Source organism: Geotrypetes seraphini, chromosome 6 (assembly GCF_902459505.1).
Source record: "Geotrypetes seraphini chromosome 6, aGeoSer1.1, whole genome shotgun sequence".
Taxonomy (NCBI): Eukaryota; Metazoa; Chordata; class Amphibia; order Gymnophiona; family Dermophiidae; genus Geotrypetes; species Geotrypetes seraphini.
The window spans coordinates 29,534,009-29,556,703 of record NC_047089.1 but is presented as its reverse complement, the minus strand read 5'-3'; the positions used below and the strand labels follow the sequence as shown (position 1 = coordinate 29,556,703).

Here is a 22,695-nt window from a genome sequence, read left to right as displayed (position 1 = left end):
TATAACTTCTTGCACACCTCAGTCTATAGCAGTGTCTCACAAACTTTCTGGCTGGTGGCACACTAAATCCAGTGCCCCAAGTGCACGGACATCTGCGCATGCGTGGAGGCCCATCTGGCCACAACCCGCTTCGGTGGAAGGGTACAGGAAGTGTGGGGAGAGGAGGAGAGACTCTGACCAGGAGGAGAATCATCTGCGCTGGCTGACTTCCTACAGGATGTGCCTCTCACGGTCAGCTGACGTGGATGACTCTCCTCCTCGCCAGTGTGTCACATAAGAACATAAGCAGTGCCTCCACCGGGTCAGACCATAGGTCCATCCTGCCCGGCAGTCCGCTTCCGTGGCGGCCCAAACAGGTCACGACCTGTCTGAATCACCAGAAGGGGCTCCCTTGCCACCTTGGTTTCTCATTGAAGTCCTATCTTCCCATCGTAGTCCTAACCATGTCCTTGCCCATGTCTTGCACATGCACGACCTGGTTGGGTTTCTATACTTATTACCTGGTTAGCTTTCTATACCTGTGTTACATCCCAGCACCTCTCTCAGAATCCCACGATCCCTTTATCCCTCAGGAATCCGTCCAATCCCTGTTTGAATCCCTGTACCGTACTCTGCCTGATCACTTCCTCCGGTAGCGCATTCCAAGTGTCCACGACCCTTTGGGTGAAAAAAAACTTCCTTGCATTTGTTTTGAACCTATCTCCCTTCAGTTTCTCCGAATGCCCCCTCGTACTTGTTGTCCCCTTCAGTCTGAAGAATCTGTCCCTATCCACCCTCTCTATGCCCCTCATGATCTTGAAGGTCTCTATCATATCTCCCCTGAGCCTCCTTTTTTCCAGAGAGAAGAGCCCCAGCCTATCCAACCTCTCAGCGTATGGGCAGTGTTCCAGCTCTTTTACCAGTTTCGTTGCTCTCCTTTGGACTCTCTCAAGTACCGCCATGTCCTTCTTGAGGTGTGGCGACCAATACTGAACGCAGTATTCCAGATGTGGACGCACCATCGCTCGATACAATGGCATGATGACTTCCCGCGTCCTGGTTGTTATGCCCCTCTTTATGATGCCCAGCATCCTGTTGGCTTTTTTCGAGGCTGCTGCGGCCCACCTGAAATCTCAGAAGGCACACAGTTTGCGATATATTGTTCTACAGTGTAATTCTAAACAGACAATAAATTTTTCTATAGCCTATGGCAGGGATGGGCAATCATTGAATTTCTTGTGACTTACGAGATCATGGGAAGTAATGTCAGAGCGTATTGATGATTTTTAAATATTGTATTTTAAACAAATATTTCCCAAATATACACTCTAGTTGTTTTTCCCTCATTTTAGTTAAATATTTATTTATTTATCATAGATCTATGGTGCTTTGTGCATTTCCAGTTACAATATTACATAATGTTGCAGACAGCTAGAGAGATACTGACATTTCATGTGGCTCTCTGTATAAAGGTTGCCCACCCATGTCCTTTTTTTTATGTATGCCCTCTAATGTCCCCTTCTTAGTTGCTGACTACTGTTTTTGGTTTCTCTGTCATTGCATAGCACAGACCTTAGCCTCTTGACATTAATCTGTCTGGAGGATGCTCCACCCTGGGTCTACGGCCAGGAACATTCCCAGACAATACAGCGTTCTGACACAATGCCAAAGAGATTACCTCTTCCAGCTTGTTGGTATTTATTCCAGCATGGACATCTGGCCTAAGTGGATGCTTTCCTATGGTTTCTAATCAGGATCTTTTTCAGCATACACACTGCTCTCCTGTCAGCTTCCCAAAATACTGATAGTTCCTAATAAAATCCATAGCAACATCCTTTCCTTCAAGCTGCTCCCTTACTTTAAAGTCTTATCAGCTAACCCTTGGAATCCATTTTTGGTTGTTTTCTCTTCTTATGAACTGTTTTTGGGTTCATTCACTACTAGCTTGCTAATTGGTTCCATGTATTTAATGACTATCACTTGTGTCTTGCACTCCAACTGCTACCTCACTACATTTCCCAGACTGCCCTTTACCAATGTCAGCCACTTCATGCTAGTTAATAACTCAAGGACTCTCTCTCCCAGGCCCTATTCTATAGGAATGGCATAGGAAAATAGCTATCTAATGCTCTCAAAGCTAAGAGCATGCAAATATGTGCACTGTGAGACTAAAAGTAAGGGCGAGGAACATGCCTGGCACATGAGTTTTGTGGTAAGTGCAGATCTTGAGCACATGTGCAAGGTAAATCCGGAAGCATCATTGTCATCCTGTACCTTCAAATATAAGCTTTTCAATTGTTTTTTCACTCGGAAAGCGAGGGTGGACTGACAGGATCTGGGCCCCACACCCCACACATACACACAAATCTCCCATATAACAGATTACATCTGTCATAATATTTCTAAAATACACTTTAGACAAAAAACAGATGTAGAAATATACAAAATTGTTATATCGTGCTAATGGTACATTCAAGGTATATATACATTTGGAACGATCTGTATGTCTTGCTTTCTAAATGCTACTGAGGCTCAACCCTTTTGTCCTTTGGACATGCCTAACATGTAACATGATGCTCACATATGTGCATGCATTACCCTGACAGAGTTTAGCAGTTCTTATGAATTGTATACCTACAGCCACAAAAATCCAACCTTTCTCCAACAACAGATGCAGATCAAAATTAGGAAATTTCTCCATGGAAGTCACCTTACAAAAAACATATTCTAATTCTCATGTCATCTGAGGAGTAGCTGACCAACTGACTTTCCTGCCAAAATTCAAATTGGTGTTCTGCCCTTTTTCCCAATCAAGTCAGTGAACCCACTATTTCCAAAGTCACACTGCAGACTTCAGAGCATATCCTGAAGAAAGCCACAGCATGGTGGCTGAAACGTCGGATTCTACCTGACAAAGTCGCTTCCAGACCCAGAAACCTGCAACAAGCACAATGCCAGCTGTGGAAACCCTGAGAGAACATCTAACCCAGCTCCATGAGGAGAACAACGTTAAATCTACCAGAGATTTTTCCATTCTATGGACTTTCACAACAAAATTCAAATTCCTGACCAACTGACTTTCCTGCCAAAAATTCAAATTGGTGGACTGCCCTGTTCCCAATCAGGTTGTGAATCCACTATTTCCAGTCACACTGCAGACTTCAGAGCATATCCTGAAGAAAGCTACAGCATGGTGGCTGAAACATCGGTTTCTACCTTACTACCTGTAGCGAGACTTAGAAACCTGCAACAAGTACTCTTCATTTTATGTTTATTCATTGCTTGATATACTGCTGTTTCTGGGCAATGGGTCTCAGTGGTTAACACACAATAGACTATCAGGTACTCTTTAAGTATTTTCCCTCTGTCCCAGCGGGCTTACAATCTAAGGCACATTATTCAATATAAAACCTGAAAAAGTCTTAACATAAATGTAACAAACGTATCGTATGACAGTAGCACTAATCTTATGATTCAAATAGCAAGAACTCTACCAATGAACAGACAGCAAAATACAACTATTACACTAGACCAGACATGGGCAACTCTGTTCCTCGAGGGCCAGAATTCAATCGGGTTTTCAGGATTTTTCCAATGAATGTGCATGCAAATAGATCTCATGCATATTCATTGGGGAAAGCCTGAAAACCCGATTGGATTCCGGCCCTCGAGAACCGGAGTTGCCCATGTTTGCACTAGACCCTAAAACACCAATACACCAACTACAGGCAAAATAGAACAAGTGGAACTGTTTAATAAGCTCTACACAAAACTATATGCATACAGAATACTAAGCTTTAGACATATCCAAAGCACAGACTCTAATCAAATACAGAACAAGGGATCACAAATTATTAATAGAAATGTGAACTCAAAAATTGAACTAGGAACCCAAAGAAGTCAAACTAAGCACGTATTGCAATACTGAAGAAATCAAAACAGAAATGCATGAGTATAATACAAAACATTTTATCATGAACAGAAACTAGGAGAAAAACCTCCATACACAAATCCAGAACTAACAAACCACAGTGGAGGTCCAAAACAATTGATGTGCAATTTTATTAATAAAATCACAGTGTAGTGCGGTAGCTAGACACGCACGTGTTTCGGCCTCTAAGGCCTGCCTCAGGAGCCTTTGTAAATCACAATTGCAATCTATCTATGAATGAGAAAAGACAAATGCAATCGTTAAAGCACAGACGCACACTGGCATGTGCAGTGTGCATCTGTGCTTTAACGATTGCAATTGTCCTTGCAGAAGTAGGAAGTTACATAAGAAGGGGACAGACCTGATACATAGGGCTCTTTTTACTACGGCGCGCTAGCGTTTTTAGCGCACGCAGGAAATTACCACGCGCTAAGCTTCTAGAACTAACACCAGCTCAATGCTGGCGTTAAGATCTAGCGCACGCAGCAATGTAGCGCTCGCTATTCCGTGCGTTAAAGCCCTAACACGGCTTAGTAAAAGGAGCCCATAGTGTTAGTAAGCCAGTGACGAAGCATCCTGATTTTAGGAATGTTCTCTGTTACACCTCTAGTTTATTGATTGCTAAAACATGGGTAACAAGTTGATTGGTTGCATTTGTTACAGTATGTTTAGCTCCAAGCTGCTTTTTCTGAATTTAATACTGTATTTTCTTATTATAGTTATTCCTTAATGGAGAAAGAAACTATGAACACAAAATACAAAACCAGAAGCATCACAAAGTCAGAAGAGTGCACTTGGAAATCTCGGGTTGACTGGAAGCGCACTAAAAAAGATCGATTATTATCAGTTCTTGACAGTGACTCAAGTACATCAGATGGTGATAGAGAAGAAGAAGATGGAGATATGACTGACTGTAGTACTTCAGAAGAGGTGCAGGAACAACAGAGGAATACAACTGTTGTTTCCAAGGAGGATAGAGAAGAAGAAGAATCAGAAGAATGTGTTACATTAGGAACTCTGAAAAGGACATCATCTGTAATGTATGACAGTGATGGTAGCTCTGACAGCGAGGGTCCTGTGAGAAAGGTATTTAGCAAACGACGTTGCATTATAGATGAAGATGAATGTGATTTTGATAAAAGAGGTAGCCAGGCTCTGAATGTAAAAGAGGAAGAAGCTTCTAGTACTGGAGAAGATGAAGAGTCCTTGCAAAAGCAAAACAGAAGCTTGAGAAAAAAAATGAGACTAGCAAAGCTGAAAGAGCTCTCGGCAAGACGAAGATCAAACAGTAATGGATATTTTGAGGTGAGCTGTTAATACCTGTACAATATTTCTCTATTGGGAGTAGTTTTGTTATTTAAAAAAATTGGCTTTATCAGGGTGCTTGAAATAGCAGCATAAATAAGCATAATACTAAACTTGTTTAAATGGTACACCTTTCAAAGAAGGAAGCTTCAATAAAAAGGTACTATCTTTCGTAGAAGAAGAGAAATATAACTGAGAAAATGGCTGGATTAAGTATTCAGAATAATCATCTTCAAAATGAGGTAGACCATACATGCAACTTTAAAGCATCTGAAATACCAACATATCTCCTTAGACCAAAAATCAGTCTTCCTATTGTATTTTGAATTAATTGAAGCTTATTTAACACATAGGAATACAATAATTAATAGGATAGTAAGACACGGATGGTAAATAAAATAGGAAGGGAATGATTTCATCTGTTCAGTTAAAAGTTGTTGGAAGATTATAAATTGAATGCATCTAAGATAATAAAACCCTAAGCGCGCATGCGCACTCCCACCTGCATTTTCCGTGAGCTGTAGGGCCCCGCGGGCAAGAGTGCGCATGCGCGCTTCTGCTCCTTCCCTCCCTCACTGTAACTTCGCCGCCATCATGCCCCCCCCCCCCCCCCCCGTGCACCGTTTCCCGGCGCACACGAGAATCTCTCTCTCTCTCCACTCCCGAGGCGGATGTCGGCCGCCGCAGCCGAGCCTGGAGCCAGTGTAGATGGCTGAAGCCTGGCTGGAGGAGGATGAGGAGGAATTGCGAGAGCTCCGCAGAGACAGGAGGTGATGGATTCAGGAAAGGGAGTGGGAGAAGGGAGAGATGTTGGACTCAAGTGAGAAAAGGAGAGAGGGACACAGACAGATGGATGAGAAGGACAGAGGGGCTACTAGGGGGACCAGGAGAGATGGTAGGGGATAGGGAGAGATAGACTTCAGGGAGTGTGGAGGGGGCAGGAGAGAGAGATGGTCTTGGGGAAGGACAGAGGGGGACAGGAAAGGGAAAGATGACAAAGGGGGTAAAACAGGGTCAGAGAGAGATGGTAGAGGGTGTGAAAGGGGGAAAGGGAGAGATGGAAATGGTAGGACCACTGCTGCTTTGGGGCACTGAGGGAGGAAAGGTTGGTACATCAGGGCTGCTGCTGCCACCTCGGTTAAGTAAAGACCCTGTCAGGTGATAAATGCAGGGCCAAAAGGGTACAAAGGAAATGGTGAAAGGTGAGGTGGTGGGACTGGGATCAGTGGGAGGCAGGGCCCGGGCATGATAGAGGCGGGGCAAAGGTGGGGTCAGAGTCAGGGTATAGGTGGGGCTATTCTAGCACCCGTTACTGTAATTAATATAACGGGTTAAAACACTAGTCTTTAAATAAAAACATTTTTAGGTTCGATTTAAATTGATCCAGAGAAGATTCCTCCCAAAGATGTGATGGCAGAGAGTTCTATAATAAGGGGGCATTTACAGAGAAAATCGATTTACGAGTGGTATCGTAAACAATTTGTCGTAATGAGGGTATGACTAAGAGGTTTTGATTATTTGATCACTATTTTTCTAGATGAGTTATAGGGAATGAGTAGTCTGTGAAATCTTTGGAGTGAAAAGTTCTGGATTTAAATGTTAGAAGTCAAATTTTATAAGTTATTCTGTGAGAAAATGGTAGCCAATGTGCATTAACCAAGAGTAGTTACATGGTCAGATTTTTTAGCCTTGGATAAAAGTTGTAACCGCTATATTTTGGATTATTTGAGCTCAGCTAGTGCCATTTTGAATCTGGCAGTTTAGGAGCTAAAAGCAATGACTCCTTCCCACGACCTCCAGAGATACAAGAGATTGTGGCGGTAGGTATAGGGATTACTGGAATCATGTGGATTACAGGACCGGAGGCAACATGGATTCACTAGAGGTAGGTCTTATCAGACAAATCTGATCAATTTCTTTCACTGGGTGACTAGAGAATTGGATAGAGGGAGTGCGCGAGATGTGGTGTATTTAGATTTTAGCAAAGCCTTTGACAATGTTCCACACAGATGTCTAATAAATAAACTGAGTGCCCTCGAGATGGGCTGCAAAGTGATGGGCTGGGTCAGGAACTGGTTGAGTGGAAGACGACAGAGGGTAGTGATCAATGGAGATCGCTCTGAGGAAAGGGATGTCACCAGTGGTGTGCCTCAAGGTTCTGTTCTTGGGTCTGTTCTTTTTAACATTTTTATAAACGATATTGCTGAAGGGTTGTCTGGTAAGATTTGCCTCTTTGCGGATGATACCAAAATCTGCAATAGAGTAGACACGCAGGATGGTGTAAATAACATAAAGAAAGACCGGGCGAAGCTTGAAGAATGGTCTGAAATTTGGCAGCTAAAATTTAATGCTAAAAAATGTAAGGTCATGCATTTGGGCTGCAAAAACCCGAGGGAACGGTACAGTTTAGGAGGTGAAGAACTTATGTGCACGACGGAAGAGTGGGGCTTGGGTGTGATTGTATGTGATGATCTTAAGGTGTCCAAACAGGTTCAAAAGGTGATGGCAAAATCTAGAAGGATGCTAGGTTGCAAAGGGAGAGGTATGGCCAGTAGGAAAAAGGAGGTGTTGATGCCTCTGTATAAGACTCTGGTGAGACTTCATTTAGAATATTGTGTACAATTCTGGAGGCCACACCTTCAAAAAGATATAAAGAGGATGAAATCGGTCCAGAATGGTGTGTGGTCTTCATGAAAAGGCGTATGGGGACAGACTTAAAGAGGGGAGATATAATAGAGTTGTTTAAATACCTACATAATATAAATGTGCACGAGTCATCCTGCCACTGTATCGTGCAATGGTGTGCCCGCATCTGGAATACTGTGTCCAGTTCTGGTCGCCGTACCTCAAGAAGGACATGGCAGTACTTGAGGGAGTCCAGAGAAGAGCAACTAAGCTAATAAAGGGTATGGAAAACCTCTCATATACTGACAGATTGAAAAAACTGGGGCTGTTCTCCCTGGAGAAGCGGAGACTTAGGGGAGACATGATAGAAACCTTCAAGATCCTGAAAGGCATAGAAAAAGTAGGCAGGGACAGATTTTTCAAATTAAGGGGCACCACAAGTACAAGGGGGCACTCGAAGAAATTGAAAGGGGACAGGTTTAGAACAAACGCTAGGAAGTTCTTTTTCACCCAGAGAGTGGTGGATACATGGAACGCGCTTCCGGAGGCTGTGATAGGCAGGAGCACGTTACAGGGCTTCAAAGAAGGTTTGGATAGGTTCCTAGAGGACAAAGGGATTGAGGGGTACAGATAGGAGTAGAGGTAGGTTATAGGGACAGGAGTAAGAGGTAAGTTATAGAAATAGGCAGGGACCACTGCTCAGGCAATAGGCCTGATGGGCCGCCGCGGGAGCGGACCGCTGGGCAAGATGGACTTCTGGTCTGCCTCAGCGGAGGCAACTTCTTATGTTCTTATTTGAAAGGAAGCTCTGGAATGAGAGGACATAGGATGAAGTTAAGAGGTGATAGGCTCCGGAGTAATCTGAGGAAATACTTTTTTATGAAAAGGGTGGTAGATGCATGGAACAGTCTCCCGGAAGAGGTGGTGGAAACAGAGACTGTGTCTGAATTCAAGAGGGCCTGGGATAGGCAAGTGGGATCTCTCGGAGAGAGAAAAAGATAATGGTTACTGTGGATGGCCAGACTAGATGGGCCATTTGGCCTTTATCTGCCATCATGTTTCTATGTTTCTATCTCCAGGGACGGAGTAGGGATCTTTCTTAGGTATGAAAGTGGATTTAAGGTTCTAAAGACAGAGTTTTCTGAAATGCATTTTGAATGTTTTGTTAAAGTTAAAATTACATTCTCTGTAAGACCATAAGGAGTGAATAGTTGAATGTATTAAATAAAATAGTATGATAAATCTTTAAAGTTCAGTTTTTGCTAGTTGTCTCAGGAACAGTTTGTATACTTTGATAATAATGAATTTCACACCTAAGCCAGACTATATTAGAGCACAGTTTCAGCATCTGAACTGCTGATGCATCGTGCCAAGGAGAGCTTCCTTCTGGAATTCTTGATATACAGTACGATAATGCATATTAGAGCTGTACCAAATATTCATACTCAGAACGACTTGGCCCTGAACAGTGCTCTAAATACATTATTCATATTCGGCCAAGTAGTGATTTAAATCTGAATGTGAATAATCCAGGGCTTTGCTATGTGTAATCTCCCTCCCACAACATCTCGCAAAACCCCTTTTAGTTCTTCCCCACTCACCTAAAAACATAAGAATAGCCTTACTGGCAAATGGAGCTTCAAATGACTAATACCCGATTCATTCAAATCACATGGTTTTCAGCTGCATAAATCTTGCACTATCAGTAGATACACAATGAATAACATTTTTCCTTTTGCTGACAAGAAGATATCTGAACTGCAGGGGGTCAGATTTCATAAGAACATAAGAATAGCCTTACTGGGTCAGACCAATGGTCCATCAAGCCCAGTAGCCTGTTCTCACGGTGGCCAATCCAGGTCACTAGTACCTGGCCAAAACCCAAGGTGTAGAAATATTCTATGCTACCAATACAGGGCAAGCAGAGGCTTCCCCCGTGTCTTTCTCAATAACAGACTATGGACTTTTCCTCCAGGAACTTATCCAAACCTTTCTTAAAACCAGCTACGCTAGCCACTTTTACCACAACCTCTGGCAATGCATTCCAGAGCTTAACTATTCTCTGAGTGAAAAAAAATTTCCTCCTATTGGTTTTAATAGTATTTCCCTGTAACTTTATCGAGTATCCCCTAGTCTTTGTCATTTTTGACGGAGTGAAAATCCACTTGTACCCGTTCTACTCCGATCAGGATTTTGTAAACTTCAATCATATCTCCCCTCAGCCGTCTCTTTTCCAAGCTGAAGAGCCCCAACCGTTTTAGTCTTTCTTCGTACGAGAGGAGTTCCATCCCCTTTACCATCTTGGTCGCTCTTCTACAGCCAGCAGGGATTGTCTTCAGGTATAAAAATTTTGCTAAATCCTACTGAAATAAACACTTGATCTCTGATTTCAAGTTGTTTTGGCTGAATAATGTTTTTTATTATTTGTTTTTTTAGATAACTAATATACTCCTCCCTTTTACGAAGCCACGGTAGAGGTTTCTACCATGGCCTGGAGCACTAAATGCTCCGACAAATGTGCCTCCTGTATAGAAAAATGTTATTTTTAATTGATATCTGACGTTTTGGTAGGAAAATGCATTAAATAAGGGTTTGTTTTTATTGGCGATCGTTTGCTCCCAAATTTTATTTAGGACTCTTCAGAAGAAGACAATCTAGAAGACGACCAATTTCCTCTAAAATCAGCTGATGCCAGTGATTTGGAGGATGATGACAGTAGTCTGAAAGATTTCATAGTGGAGGATGAGGAGGAAGAGAAAGATATAGAGGAACCTGAAGATCAAAGCAACCCAGAAAATAGAGACCCAAAGATACGGAATTCCGCCTTTGTACAGCATCACATTCCACTACGTGAGTGTACTATACAATGGAATCTTTGTAGCTTGTGATAACTTTCAGTGGCCGAACACAAGAGGGAATAATTCTATAACAATGCACCTATATTTTTTTTATTTATTTAAAATATTTCTAATCCACCTTTATCCAAAGTGGCTCACAATCCCCCCTCTTTTACTAAGACGCGCTAGCGCACATTTAAATGCTAACGCGTCCATAGAATATAATGGACACGTTAGCATTTAGCGCGCATTAAATCGGCTAGCGCTCCTTAGTAAAAAGGACCCAAATATCACATACACAGTTCAAATTTAAACATATTAAAAACATCACGTACATCAATGATTATATACTTATACCATCTTAACATATAGATTACATCTCAGCCATTCATCTATTAGCAAAAAAGAAAAATAAAATCTGATAACCCTACAGAGAAAGATGACATTCAGAAAGGTAGGGTACAGTTGACTCCGCTTAAGTGCAAGCCCTTCGGAACGGTTCGCCACGTGCGCTTAAACGGAGTGTGCGCTTAATCGAAGCACCTTGTGAAGAAAGTCAAGCACCGTCATCTTTCTCTTGAGATCAGCAGCTCGGGAGCAGGATTTTGTGCTTGCCATCGATCACTGCCATCACATATCTTAGGACGAGTAACCTGTAATGACGTTTGAAGTTTGCAATTATCCCTTGGTTTTTGTTGCTTTCATATTCAACAGGCAGGCACCTTGAAGCCAACAGCTTCGCTACGTTTGAAAGCGGTGTATAGGTCTCTATCGCTTTAATTGAGAGACCATACTGTGTGAGCAACTGCAGGAGGACCTGGAGTATACTCTCAGGGAACAGGCCCTTCCAATTTATGTACAAGTATACTCTAATAACGCCTAAGCGGCGTCTGACATCAGCATGGTGGACACGTTCAGCCAAAGACAATGATTTTTGTCCACGCGATGCCATGGTGCAGCTCCAAAAGTTCAAACACATGGCCAGGCCTAGACTGCTGTTCCGATACACATGGCTCATCTACGTGATTGCTTTTAACTGGAGTGAACGTTATGTGAACGAATAGAGGTGGGACCTACAACATCAGTTCGCATAAGCGGATTGTGTGCTTATCAGAATTGCAAATATCCAGAGTTTACATCTATTGACTTTAATGTAAACAAATCGGGACCATGGTGGTTAGGTGCAGATAACCGACGCGTGCACTTAACCGACGTGCACTTAGGTGGAGTCGACTGTATTTAGCTTAAGAAATCCTGAGCAAACAAATGGGTCTTAAGCAACTTTCTAAATTGAAATCGATTTCTAAAGAAATGTAAAGTTCCAGACAATGCATTCCACATTAATGGTCCAGCTATAGAGAAACATAAGTTTTTGGTCCATATATATCATAAATTATTCCCCTTTTTGTATCTTAGCAACCAACGACTCTTTATTTATTTATTTATTTCTATTTCTATCCCATTCTCCCAGAAGCTCAGACTCTTGTCACCTATTGTATATAGGAACGTAAGCACCTACTTTCCTTTATAAATTATATTAGTGTAACCTGGGTATCCTATATAATAAAACCCTAGCCTCGCATGCGCACTCTTACCTGTGTGTTCCGTGATCTCTGATCTGTGGCGGCAGGAGTGCGCATGCACGCATATATCGCTCCCTCTCTCTGTGGCCACCAGGACTGGCCTGCAGCGCTGGACTCCCTGCTCTCCACCTCCTCAAACAAAAATTAAAAGCTGTGGTGTCGGCTCTCTCACGAGCCGCACCAGCGGGGATCGTAAGAGGAGCCGCGGTGGCACTTTTAAACTTTAAAAAAAACCTTCAGCCACAGCAGGCCAGCCCGCAGGAAGGGAAGGGGGGCCGACAAAGAAGAGGACTCCAGCCACAGGAACACAATAAGGGAAGGGAGGGGCATGGAGCAGGCTAGACCGTGGGAAGGGAAGGGGGAGGGGCAGAACGGGGCAGGCCAGATCGAAGCAGGACAGAACGCAGTAAAAGAAGGGGGAGGGGCTGAACCGAGCAGGCCAGATCGCGGTAAGAGAAGGGAAGGGAGGGTGGGGGAAAATGCTGCTACTGCTGCACAGGGACCTGGAGGGGAAGGGAAATACCGCTGCTGCTTCAGCACAGGAAAGTGGAGAGGGGGAAGGAGGGAAATGCTGTTGCTGCTGCACAGAGAAGTGGGGTGGAAATACTGCTGCACAGGGAAAAGGAGGGAAAGAATGACCGACAGCGGGAGGGAGGGAGACAGAAAGAAAGGAAGAAAGACACAGGGGCAGGGAGAGGGACAGAAAGACAGACAGAGAAAGGGGGCCAGGGAGAGAGAGAGACAGCGGGAGGGAAAGAGACAGAAAGACAGACAGACGTATATTCTAGCACCCGTTAATATAACGGGCTTAATGACTAGTATATACAGATTATGCATATGCAGTTAGGTACAAGCACTTAATGCCAACTATAGAACTGATGCAAGTATTCATGCCTAAATGCTAGCAATATGTTCATAACCCAGTATTCTATAAGTTATCAATGCAATTTTAGATAAGTCGTGGATGTTGGAATATTTATTTACCGCCTTTTTTGAAGGAGTTCAGCAAGAATAAGTCAAACATAAGCAATAGACAATTACAACAGTAAAATAAAAAATATTCAAATTACAATACAAAGTGTGGCATGGTATGTTACATTACAATGTCAACACCATGCGCAATAAAACATTTTAAAAGACAGCATAGGGTGTAAGCAGAGAAGGAGTATATAGACAGAAGAAAGAGAGTAACAGGGGTTAGAAAATAAGGGACTGATTTGGAGAAAGTTGCACATGAGATCAGAAAGGTACTTGAAAATTATCTTACCTAGGGTAGGAGTGGATAAACATGTCCTGCTATCGTATGTGCAGTCAAGTGTCACTCTGTATGTGTGTGTGAATAGTAGGTTAGTTATTCCTTCCATTAAAGGCCTGGGTGAAGAGAGCCAAACATTCACCTGCTTTCACCATATAGCAAAAATGTGTTGAGCTTGTGACATAATGCTTATCAGGGCAGTATGTACCGTGTTTCCCTGAAAATAAAACACTGTCTTATATTAATTATGGGCCCAAAAAAGGCACTAGGTCTTATTTTCGGGGTAGGTCTTATTTTTTTTCATGTACAATGACCATCTGTCCCTTCCTCTCCTCCACCCCAATTCTTCCTATTTCCTTTCTCTCCCCCACATGTGCAGCTTCTTTCCTCTGCTCTCACCATCCCCTTGTGCAGTATTTTTCTATCCTTCCCTCCCTCCCATCCCCCTGTGCAGTAGAACCCTTGCAGCTTCTATCTCTCCCTCCCCTTGTGCAGCAGAACCCTTGAAGCTTCTATCCCCCTTCATCCCATCCCCCTGTGCAGAAGCTTTCTGTCCCTTCCATCCTCCCACGTCACAGCGCACCCCCCCCCTTTGCTGACCTTTTCATCTCTCCCTCCCATCCGAACCTCGACCGCGAGACCGAAATATCTGGTAACAAACGGCAGCATCGGCAGCACAGGCTGCATCATGGCCTTCTCATGCCCAGGCGTTCCTCTGCTGTGTTGCTGATGACATCATCAGTGATGCGGCAGAGGAACGCCTGGGCGTGAGAAGGTCACAATGCAGCCTGTGCTGCCAACGCTGACATTTGTTACCTGGTATTTCGGTCTCGCAGTCGGGGTTCGGATGGGTGGGAGAGATGGAAGGGTCAGTGGGGGGCGAGGGGGTGGGGTACACTGCTGTCAACGACTAGGGCTTATTTTTGGGGGTAGGGCTTATATTAAGACCTACCCCAAAAATCATGCTAGGGCTTATTTTCAGGGTAGGTTTTATTTTCGGGAAAATATGGTATAAGCCAGGGGTCTCAAAGTTCCTCTTTGAGGGCCGCAATCCAATCAATGAATATGCATGAGATCTATGTGCATGCACTGCTTTCAATGCATATTCATTGAGGAAATCCTGAAAACCCGACTGGATTGCAGCCCTCAAGGAGGGACTTTGAGATCCCTGGTATAAGCATATAGTAAAATCAGTGTCTCTAAACTCCCCACCGAGACATCGAAAAAAGCATAAAAACATATAGTCAAGTCAAGCTGATGCCTTACTGATCATTTCTTTTTCCTCCAGATCCTATACCTCTGATTAAACATCTATTTTGCAATACTCCTGGAAATATCCAGATTCCTCTCATGTAATCTGCTCTATCTTGCAATACTCCTGGAAATGTCCAGATTACGTTTTATGTAATCCGCCTAGAACCGCAAGGTAATGGCGGAATAAAAGCCACTAATGTAATGTAATATAAGGGATAAATGTCAATCTCTAGAATGTCACTAGGGTCAACATGGAAATCGAGAATGTTCTGAAAGGGGGTCTTTGGTGCAGAAAGTGGCTCCATAAGGGAAAACATGTGTATGCCCTGGCCCTATACTTGTAGTAATTAGCATCTGCAAGGTCCCCTTGCCATGGAAGCTGCCAATCTAGTGCCTGAATGGAAAAATGTCTAAGAGGGTTCCGGTGAAAACTCTAAACATATAGTAGCACTAGACGTGTAGCACTATATATATAGAACTCACTGAACAGACACTGGCTGCAGCGGTAAGCGTTTACATATCACAATAACTAGATAGTGCCTTACACAGTCAGCCCCAATTGTAGAAAGGACATAGAAGTCAGAACTGGAGATGTCTAGGGAAGGCTGTCTCCAGTTTCAGTAGTATTTTAAAATAAAATCTACTGAGGTAGAGGCTGTTTAAAAATACAGAGAAATGGACGTTTTATGCCAAGCACAGGCAGTATGAACATCTATTTTAGAAAAATATATGCCAGTTTTTTAAGCCAGCACATAACCGATTATCTTTGCAATCTTAGAGACATAACCTGTTGTTATCTCAATGTTGTTATCACCCTATTCTTATCTCCTAAAGACCTCCACTTCCCTTTGGTAACTCTTTACCCAATATATATTACCTTAAAAATTATCTGTCATCGCTTATTCTATTCCTTCAAATTTTGAATGTAATTTTGTTTTAGTTTGGATGTAATCCGCCTTGAACCGCAAGGTAATGGCGGAATAGAAATCACTAATGTAATGTAATGCTGTCAACAGTGACCAATTTCCCTTTCTAGTTTAAATATGGGGAGGGGCAACCACTGGGGGATTAAGGGGACAACCCCTCATCCCTCTAATGGAGTGCTGAGGGGGGCAGAGTATTTGTCGGTATATTTTCACCTACCATAAAGAAATCCTGTGCCTTAAGCTGGCCAAATTATAAAAGTGAAACCCCTCCTTGTTTCAAAATTACCCCTTTGAATCATGGCTGCTAGGAATCAATCAATTTTTGCATGAAAGGAACAAACAAAAAGATACTGTTTTTTCTTTCTCTTCCAAAGATGTTCATTGTTATGCAGAGCAGAGTAATTGATCACAGGCTTTTTTTTTCTTCCAGAACTTCATTGAACTTCCACATAAAACAGTACTCCCCCAAATTTGCGGGGGTTCCGTTCCAGGAACACCCACAAATTTTGAAAAACCGCAAATACGGTTTTTCAGCTGATCGAAGGCAGGAGAGGACAGCTGGGGTGCCGGTGGATGCTTAAATTGTACTTACAAAGCCAGGCACATTTTCCAACCGCCTCTTCCTGGTACTAAAGTCATGGTTACTCCAATCAGGAGCTGCTTTGATACATTAGATAGCGTGTACCATGACTTTAGTACCAGGAAGAGGCGGTTGGAAAATACTGCAAATTACTGAGTCTGCAATTTGCAAACCGCAAATATATATATAAATATAATATATTTTCCTCAACCTTAAATCCAGAACAGAAAATTCAAATGATGCACTGTGGCTACATAGCATTAACTTGCAATAATAAGCTAGCCAAATTGTACTGTAAATATAGCTCCTTCTCCCTAGCCCCATCCCTTTCAGCTTGACACACAAGTTGGCACTGAGGGGTGTCCCAGTCTTTCTCAGCTTACAGATCCTCTAGTATAATTTATAGTTTTGGCATGGATTTGTATCTCTCCAGGTGTGGTATGATTCCCAGACTTTAATAAAAGACAGCCAGCATGCTGCGATGCAGTGTAGTTAATTTAGTCTATTTTGCAATCACGAGTAAATCCAGTTGTTTCTAAGAGGCAACAAAACCATTCTACTTACCATGACGATCCCCCCTTTTATCAAACTGCGCTAGAGGTGTTTAGCTCGGGCTGGCGAAGTAAATTCTATGAGTGTCAGAGCATTTATTGCACTGGCTCACGCTAAAAATCTCTAGCGCAGCTTGATTAAAGGGGCCCTAGGTTAGCTACCAATTTCTGGGTCTTTGAGCCACATAAATTTTAATCTGTATGCTTTAAAACAATTTCTTCTTAATTCTGATGCCTTAGTTATTGCTATATGTATTTGGCTCAGTGTTTTTATTTATTTTAACTACTTATTTATAAAATGTATACCCTTCTGAAACTGAAAGGCTTGCAAACCAATATCCGATGTTTTCGTTGCTTTCCAGTTTCTCGCAATAATCATTTTGACCATTTCCAACAAGTTGTGAAGGCTCTCCTTATTAATGCCATTGATTCATCTTTTCTGGGCTCATTGTACAGTAAGTAAATATATTATGCGCCCTGCTTCCTTATGTTAGTGCATGGAAATACAGATGAAAACTTTCCGACCACTATTTAAAGGGTTATATGTTTAGCAGCTGCCATTAAACATATAAATCCCCTATCAAGGAATGTTCAGGGGCGCTGTGGGGGTGGTTCAGTTAGGAGGGCGCCAAGCTTGGGCATAAATGACCTGAATGCTGGCATTTACACACACATATGTGGAAACATATGCCCTAGTTAGGCGCCCTAATTGCGGATGCCTAGCAACACCTAAAATTCAAGTGCACCCCAAATGGTTCCAATTAGCTTAAATGGTGTGGTAATTGACCATGCCATTGAAGTTAATTAATTTTTTTTTTTTTAACCCCAATTAAGAGTTCCACCCAGAAAGAGTAGCACCTAGCAACGCCTAAGTCAAGGCACCCTCCAATGCCAAACAACACCTACCGGAAAATTAGGCATGGTTAGGGGCGAAGTATAGGCGTGGTTGACTTAGGTGTTGTTAGGCATCTTGAGTTAGACGCCGGTAAATTTGGCCAAGTAAAACCTGGCCTAATATACTAGCGCCTGCCTCAAAGATGCTTAGCGATGCCTAAGTCCACATAGGCACCACTAGGTGTGATTTTAAAAACAAAGAGCTAGATTCACTCACCTCACTGATCCTATCTGATCCATAGCAGGCCGACTGATCCACAACGCGCCCTCATGCAAACGGGGGCGATCGGAGGCACGCCCCACACCGACCCCCAGAGCGATCCCGACGCATTTCGCAGACCATCTTCTTTGCCTGTAGATGGTCTGCGCATGCTTTCCGCGCCTTGGGGAACGCGACTCCTGTTTTCTTTTTGAACCTGCAGTTAAGAAGGGCATTGTTTGGGAATTGGGATTTCAATTTAAGAAGGTCATTTGTTTTCTTTTGCAGTAAATATCATTTTGCCATTTAAAGAGAAATTTACAAGAGACAATTAAATGAAAGAACTTTTTCATGAGCCTGTGGTTTTAACCCGCGGGAAAGCGGGGCTGCACTGCGGCGTGTTCTGGTTTAGAACAGAGCACGCCGTAGTGCAGCCCCGCTTTAAACCTGCAGGTTAAAACCACGGGCTCGTACTGTGGGGAAGAGCAGCAGAGAGCAGCCGAGTCGGGGCGGCAAGAGCAGGGCGGTGTTTACTTTTTCAGGGCTGCAGGTCTGGGATTTCAAAAGCAGGACAGTCGGCAAGGACGTGAGCGACTGGTCCTCAGCAGTCACTTGTTCTTGGTGTTCTTTCTTGGTGTTCTTTCTTAAGTTTAGTGAATCGCTGCCTTCCTGCTTTGCATGCCATTTCCCCTCATTTGCATGCGCGGATCGGACCAGGTGCGGATCAGATCGGAAGGAAGGTTAGTGAATCAGGTCGAGGTCGCAGACTGGTCGGGACATGATTGGTGGGCTTAGTGAATCTAGCCCAAAGTCTATAACCGCGTGGAGTGCCACCATTATAGAATCAAGCCCTATATGACTAGCACCACCAAAACTTCCCTCTGAAGCCTAAACATTCAAGCACACTCCAGATAGTATGGGGCAGGGCAAGAGCATTTTGCCTAGCTTTACACATAGTGGCAATAATCAGCCGTGATCAGAGTTTGGCAAGTTATTTTTTAACAGTAATACAATGGTACCTCGGTTTACGAGTGCACCGGTTTGTGAAGGTCTGTCCCCCCCTGAAGGCCTGCCTGTCCCTCCTGAAGGCCTGTACCCTCCCCCCCAAAGGACTGCGCACCCCTTTCTCCCCTCCACCCCCCCCCCCCCCGGAAGGCTTGCGTGTTTCTCCTGAGCTCCCGCGTATCCATTTACCTAATATCAGCAGCCTGCAGAGAAGATCGTCGGTGCTAGCGATATTTGCAAGCTGTCATAGGTCTTCAGAACTGTCTTCTCTCTGTCACGGTCCTGCCCCTCCTCTGACGTCAGAGGCAGGATCGCGGCAGAGGAAACAGCTCCAAAGGCCTATGGCAGTTTGCAAAGATCGCTAGATCTTCTCTGCAGGCTGCAGGTAATGGCGGAATAGAAATCACTAATGTAATGTAATGTAAATGGATGCGCAGGAGGCCAGGGGGGGAACACACAGGCCTTCCAGGGGGGAAGTCAGATACCAGCACTTCCCAACTGACCCTCCCCCCTCGCCCTCTAAAGCAGGAGCGGCAGCGGCTGGCCAGCAAGAGGCAGCGCTGCCGCTCCTGCTTTAAGGGGCGAGGGGAGAGGGTCAGTCACTGAATCGGGAGGCAGATTTTTTTTGTTTTTAAATCGATTTGAATCGATTCACCTGAAGTGAATCGATTCGAATCGGGCAGCACTAGTACCGGGAAAGAGAAGAATTTATTGATGTGTAGACATAAAATACATGTACAGAATCCAACATAGGTTGTGTTTTGCCCACAACAAGGGCTGCATCAGGGGACCCTATTAATTGCAGATATCCTGAAAACCCAACTGGATTCAGAAGCACCGACCTACAACTTTGTTGTTGACCCTTACTTCTACATATTTTATTAAGAAATTTTATCTCCAGGATGCCACCGCGTAGAGCAGTGGTTCTCAACCCTCTCCTGGGAGACCCCCAGCCAGTTGGGTTTTCGAGATATCCTTAATGAATATGCATAAGACACATTTGCATGCCTGTCTCCTCCATTATATGCAAATCTCTCTCATGCATATTCATTAGGGATATCCTGAAAACCCAACTGGCTGGCGGTCCCCTTGGATAGGGTTGAGAACCATTGGCGTAGAGGAACAGGCTGTACCTCGTTACATGTATGGGGATGTGACCTTACTTTTATTAGGAAATTCAGAAGGAAATGCAGAACTACATCTAAATTCGGTACTGGCCAGCAGTGCTATCCGGTTAGAGACAACATGCAAGCTGTTTTGCTGACCTTAATATGGCCATTTGTCATCAATATCGAGTAATGACCATGATTCACTTCTCTTGGGACACACTGTCTGCAGCATCCCCAAGCTCAATTGGCTCGGAATGTGAAACATGATTCAGGGATCAAGACAGGGACCTTCTGAGTGGCACAGGTGTTAATATTGTAAACAGTGGACTTACTATTTCTCTTTGAATAGATGGAACAAGACAAAAGAAGTATGCACAAGAAATGATTCTAGCTCTCCACTATTTGGATGACCGTTTTATACAGCCTCGCCTTGAGAATTTGGTGGGCAGGAGTCGCTGGAAAGAGAGATATAAGGTATTATGATGCTCTTTTCTCTTCTGACCTGAGAAGAGAGATGTTAGCTCCCAAAAGCTAGTCAACAAATGTATTGTTTAACTTGTTGCTATATTATATTATTTATTCTGGTAGACTTCTGTTTGTTAGTTCTGTTAGTTTGTGTATCAAAATGTTATGTAGTCATATTCATAGGAGCAGGCTGTTTGTGTTGAAGGGTGCATTTTACATTGCTTTTAATACATAAGCACTGCCTGTACCAGGTTATTGCAATTGTGCCTTTAATAGGATTATCAGATGTCTGGGTTTACCTGGACATTTTCTGGGACTGGAGATAAGTTGTCCGGGTTTTGGACGCACTCTCTCAAGTCCAGCCCCCACCCCAGAGTCAGGTATGGATCTCTCGAGTCTCCTCTGTCCCCACATATCTCCGGTGCTGCAATTTCAAAACTTCAAGCAGCTGGCAGCATTAACGACATGATCTTGCTGCTGTCGGCCTGCCCCAGAATCCTTTTCTCTGCAGTGTCCCACCTGCGTGGGAACAGGAAGTGCTGCAGAGTGAAGTCTTCTGGGGCAGGCTGACGGCAGCAGGATCATGTCACTAACGGTGCCAGCTGCCCAAAGTTTTGAAATTGAAGCACTGGAGGAAACGTGGGGACAGGGAAGAGGAGGAATGTTGGACTGAGAGGGGGACCAGAAAGGAGGAAGGGAAGGAGAAAAGTTACACTGGGGAGGAGGAGAGATAACTCATGGAAGGGAGAGATGTCAGAGAAGGGTCTGGAGAAGGGATCTGGAAGGAGGGAGAGGGAGATGTCAGACCAGGGAATGGAAAGAATGAGGGGAGAGATATGCCAGACTGCAGGAAAAAGAAGAGAGAGATACCAGACCACAGGATGGGTAGGAGGGAAGGAGAGAGATGTAGGACCAAGGAGGAGAAAGATACGAGGCCAGGGAAGGAGGAGAATGAGATGTAAGACCAGGGAAGGAGGAGAAAAATTCCAGACTGGTGGAGGGGGGGAAGGACAGATATGCCAGACCACAGTAGGAAGGAAGAGGAAAGGGAAGGAGGGGAGAGAGATGCCAGACTGTGGGAAGGAGAGGAAAGCGATACCAGACCATGGGAAAGGGGAGGCAGAAGGAGAGAGATGTTGGACCATAAGAAGGGGAACGGAAGGAGAAAGAGATGCCAGACCATGGGAGAGGAGAGAGATGCCAGACTGTGGGAAGGAGAGGATAAAATGCCAGACCATAGGAGGGGGGAAGGGGGAAGGCAGAGATGTCAGACTATGGGAGGGAGAGACTGAAGGAGGAGATGGTTCACAGGAATGGAAGGCAAGGGAGGAGAATGGTGCACAGAGATGGAGAGGAAGGGAAGAGATGGTGCACAGAGATGGAGGGGATGGGGAAAGATGGAGCATATGGTGCACAGCAATGGGTGGGGAAGAGAAGCGAGATGGAAGAAATGCTGTTTATGAATAGATAGGAATAGGGGAGAAGAAAGAGGCAGGATACGGTACACATGGATAGAAGAGAAAGGAAGACATGGAAAAGTAGATAGATTTTGAGAAGAAAGTTGAATGTTAAAAGTTAATGCCAAAGATGGATGTAGAACAAAACACAAAAAAACCCCTCTCATTAATACTGGGCAAGTTTCTCAAATAGTATCTTCATATAACATTTAAAGGCTTTTAAATATTTAAATGTGCTCATAAGCTCTTCAGCAAGGCGTCTTTTTTTCAACATCAAGTGTGTAGACCAAAGGACTCAGGCACTGCACACTGCAAATAAAATCAATATAAAAAGCTCATCCTTCCGGCTTCCTGATGTAGCGTAGCGAAACACAGACTGTGTTGGAGCCGTGAACTGACCTTTTCAGATAAGTGGTCTACTGTTAAACAACTTTTGTAGAGCCATAACATTTGCCACTCCAGTAGAAGCAAGTATCCTTGCTCCATCCAATCTGTTATAATTAAAATTCAAGCACCTTTCCAGCGACATTGTATCGCTGATGTGGCACCTTGCTGAAGAGCTTATGAGCACATTTAAATATTTAAAAGCCTTTAAATGTTATATGAAGATACTATTTGAGAAACTTGCCCAGTATTGATGAGAGGGTTTTTTTTGTGTTTTGTTCTATTTTGAAAGTATTGCCCCCTCAAGTGGACTGTAATTTAAAATCCACGGTCTCTTTGGATCAAAGATGGATGTA

The 22,695-nt window shown here is 43.7% G+C and overlaps 1 protein-coding gene across 4 annotated transcripts in view; it reads left to right on the top strand.

The window, feature by feature from the left end:
* The window catches only part of CCDC82 (coiled-coil domain containing 82), a 56,407-nt gene that overhangs the window by 4,183 nt on the left and 29,529 nt on the right, over positions 1 to 22,695 (top strand). For 3 of the 4 annotated variants that reach the window (XM_033949871.1, XM_033949868.1, XM_033949869.1), the window contains exons 2-5: positions 4,630 to 5,215; positions 10,474 to 10,690; positions 17,189 to 17,281; positions 20,383 to 20,507. In XM_033949871.1, coding sequence (XP_033805762.1) covers positions 4,640 to 5,215; positions 10,474 to 10,690; positions 17,189 to 17,281; positions 20,383 to 20,507 — 1,011 coding nt within the window. In that variant the 5' untranslated portion in view covers positions 4,630 to 4,639. The remainder of the gene's footprint in view (positions 1 to 4,629; positions 5,216 to 10,473; positions 10,691 to 17,188; positions 17,282 to 20,382; positions 20,508 to 22,695) is intronic. The other variant, XM_033949870.1, reaches the window with a different exon arrangement.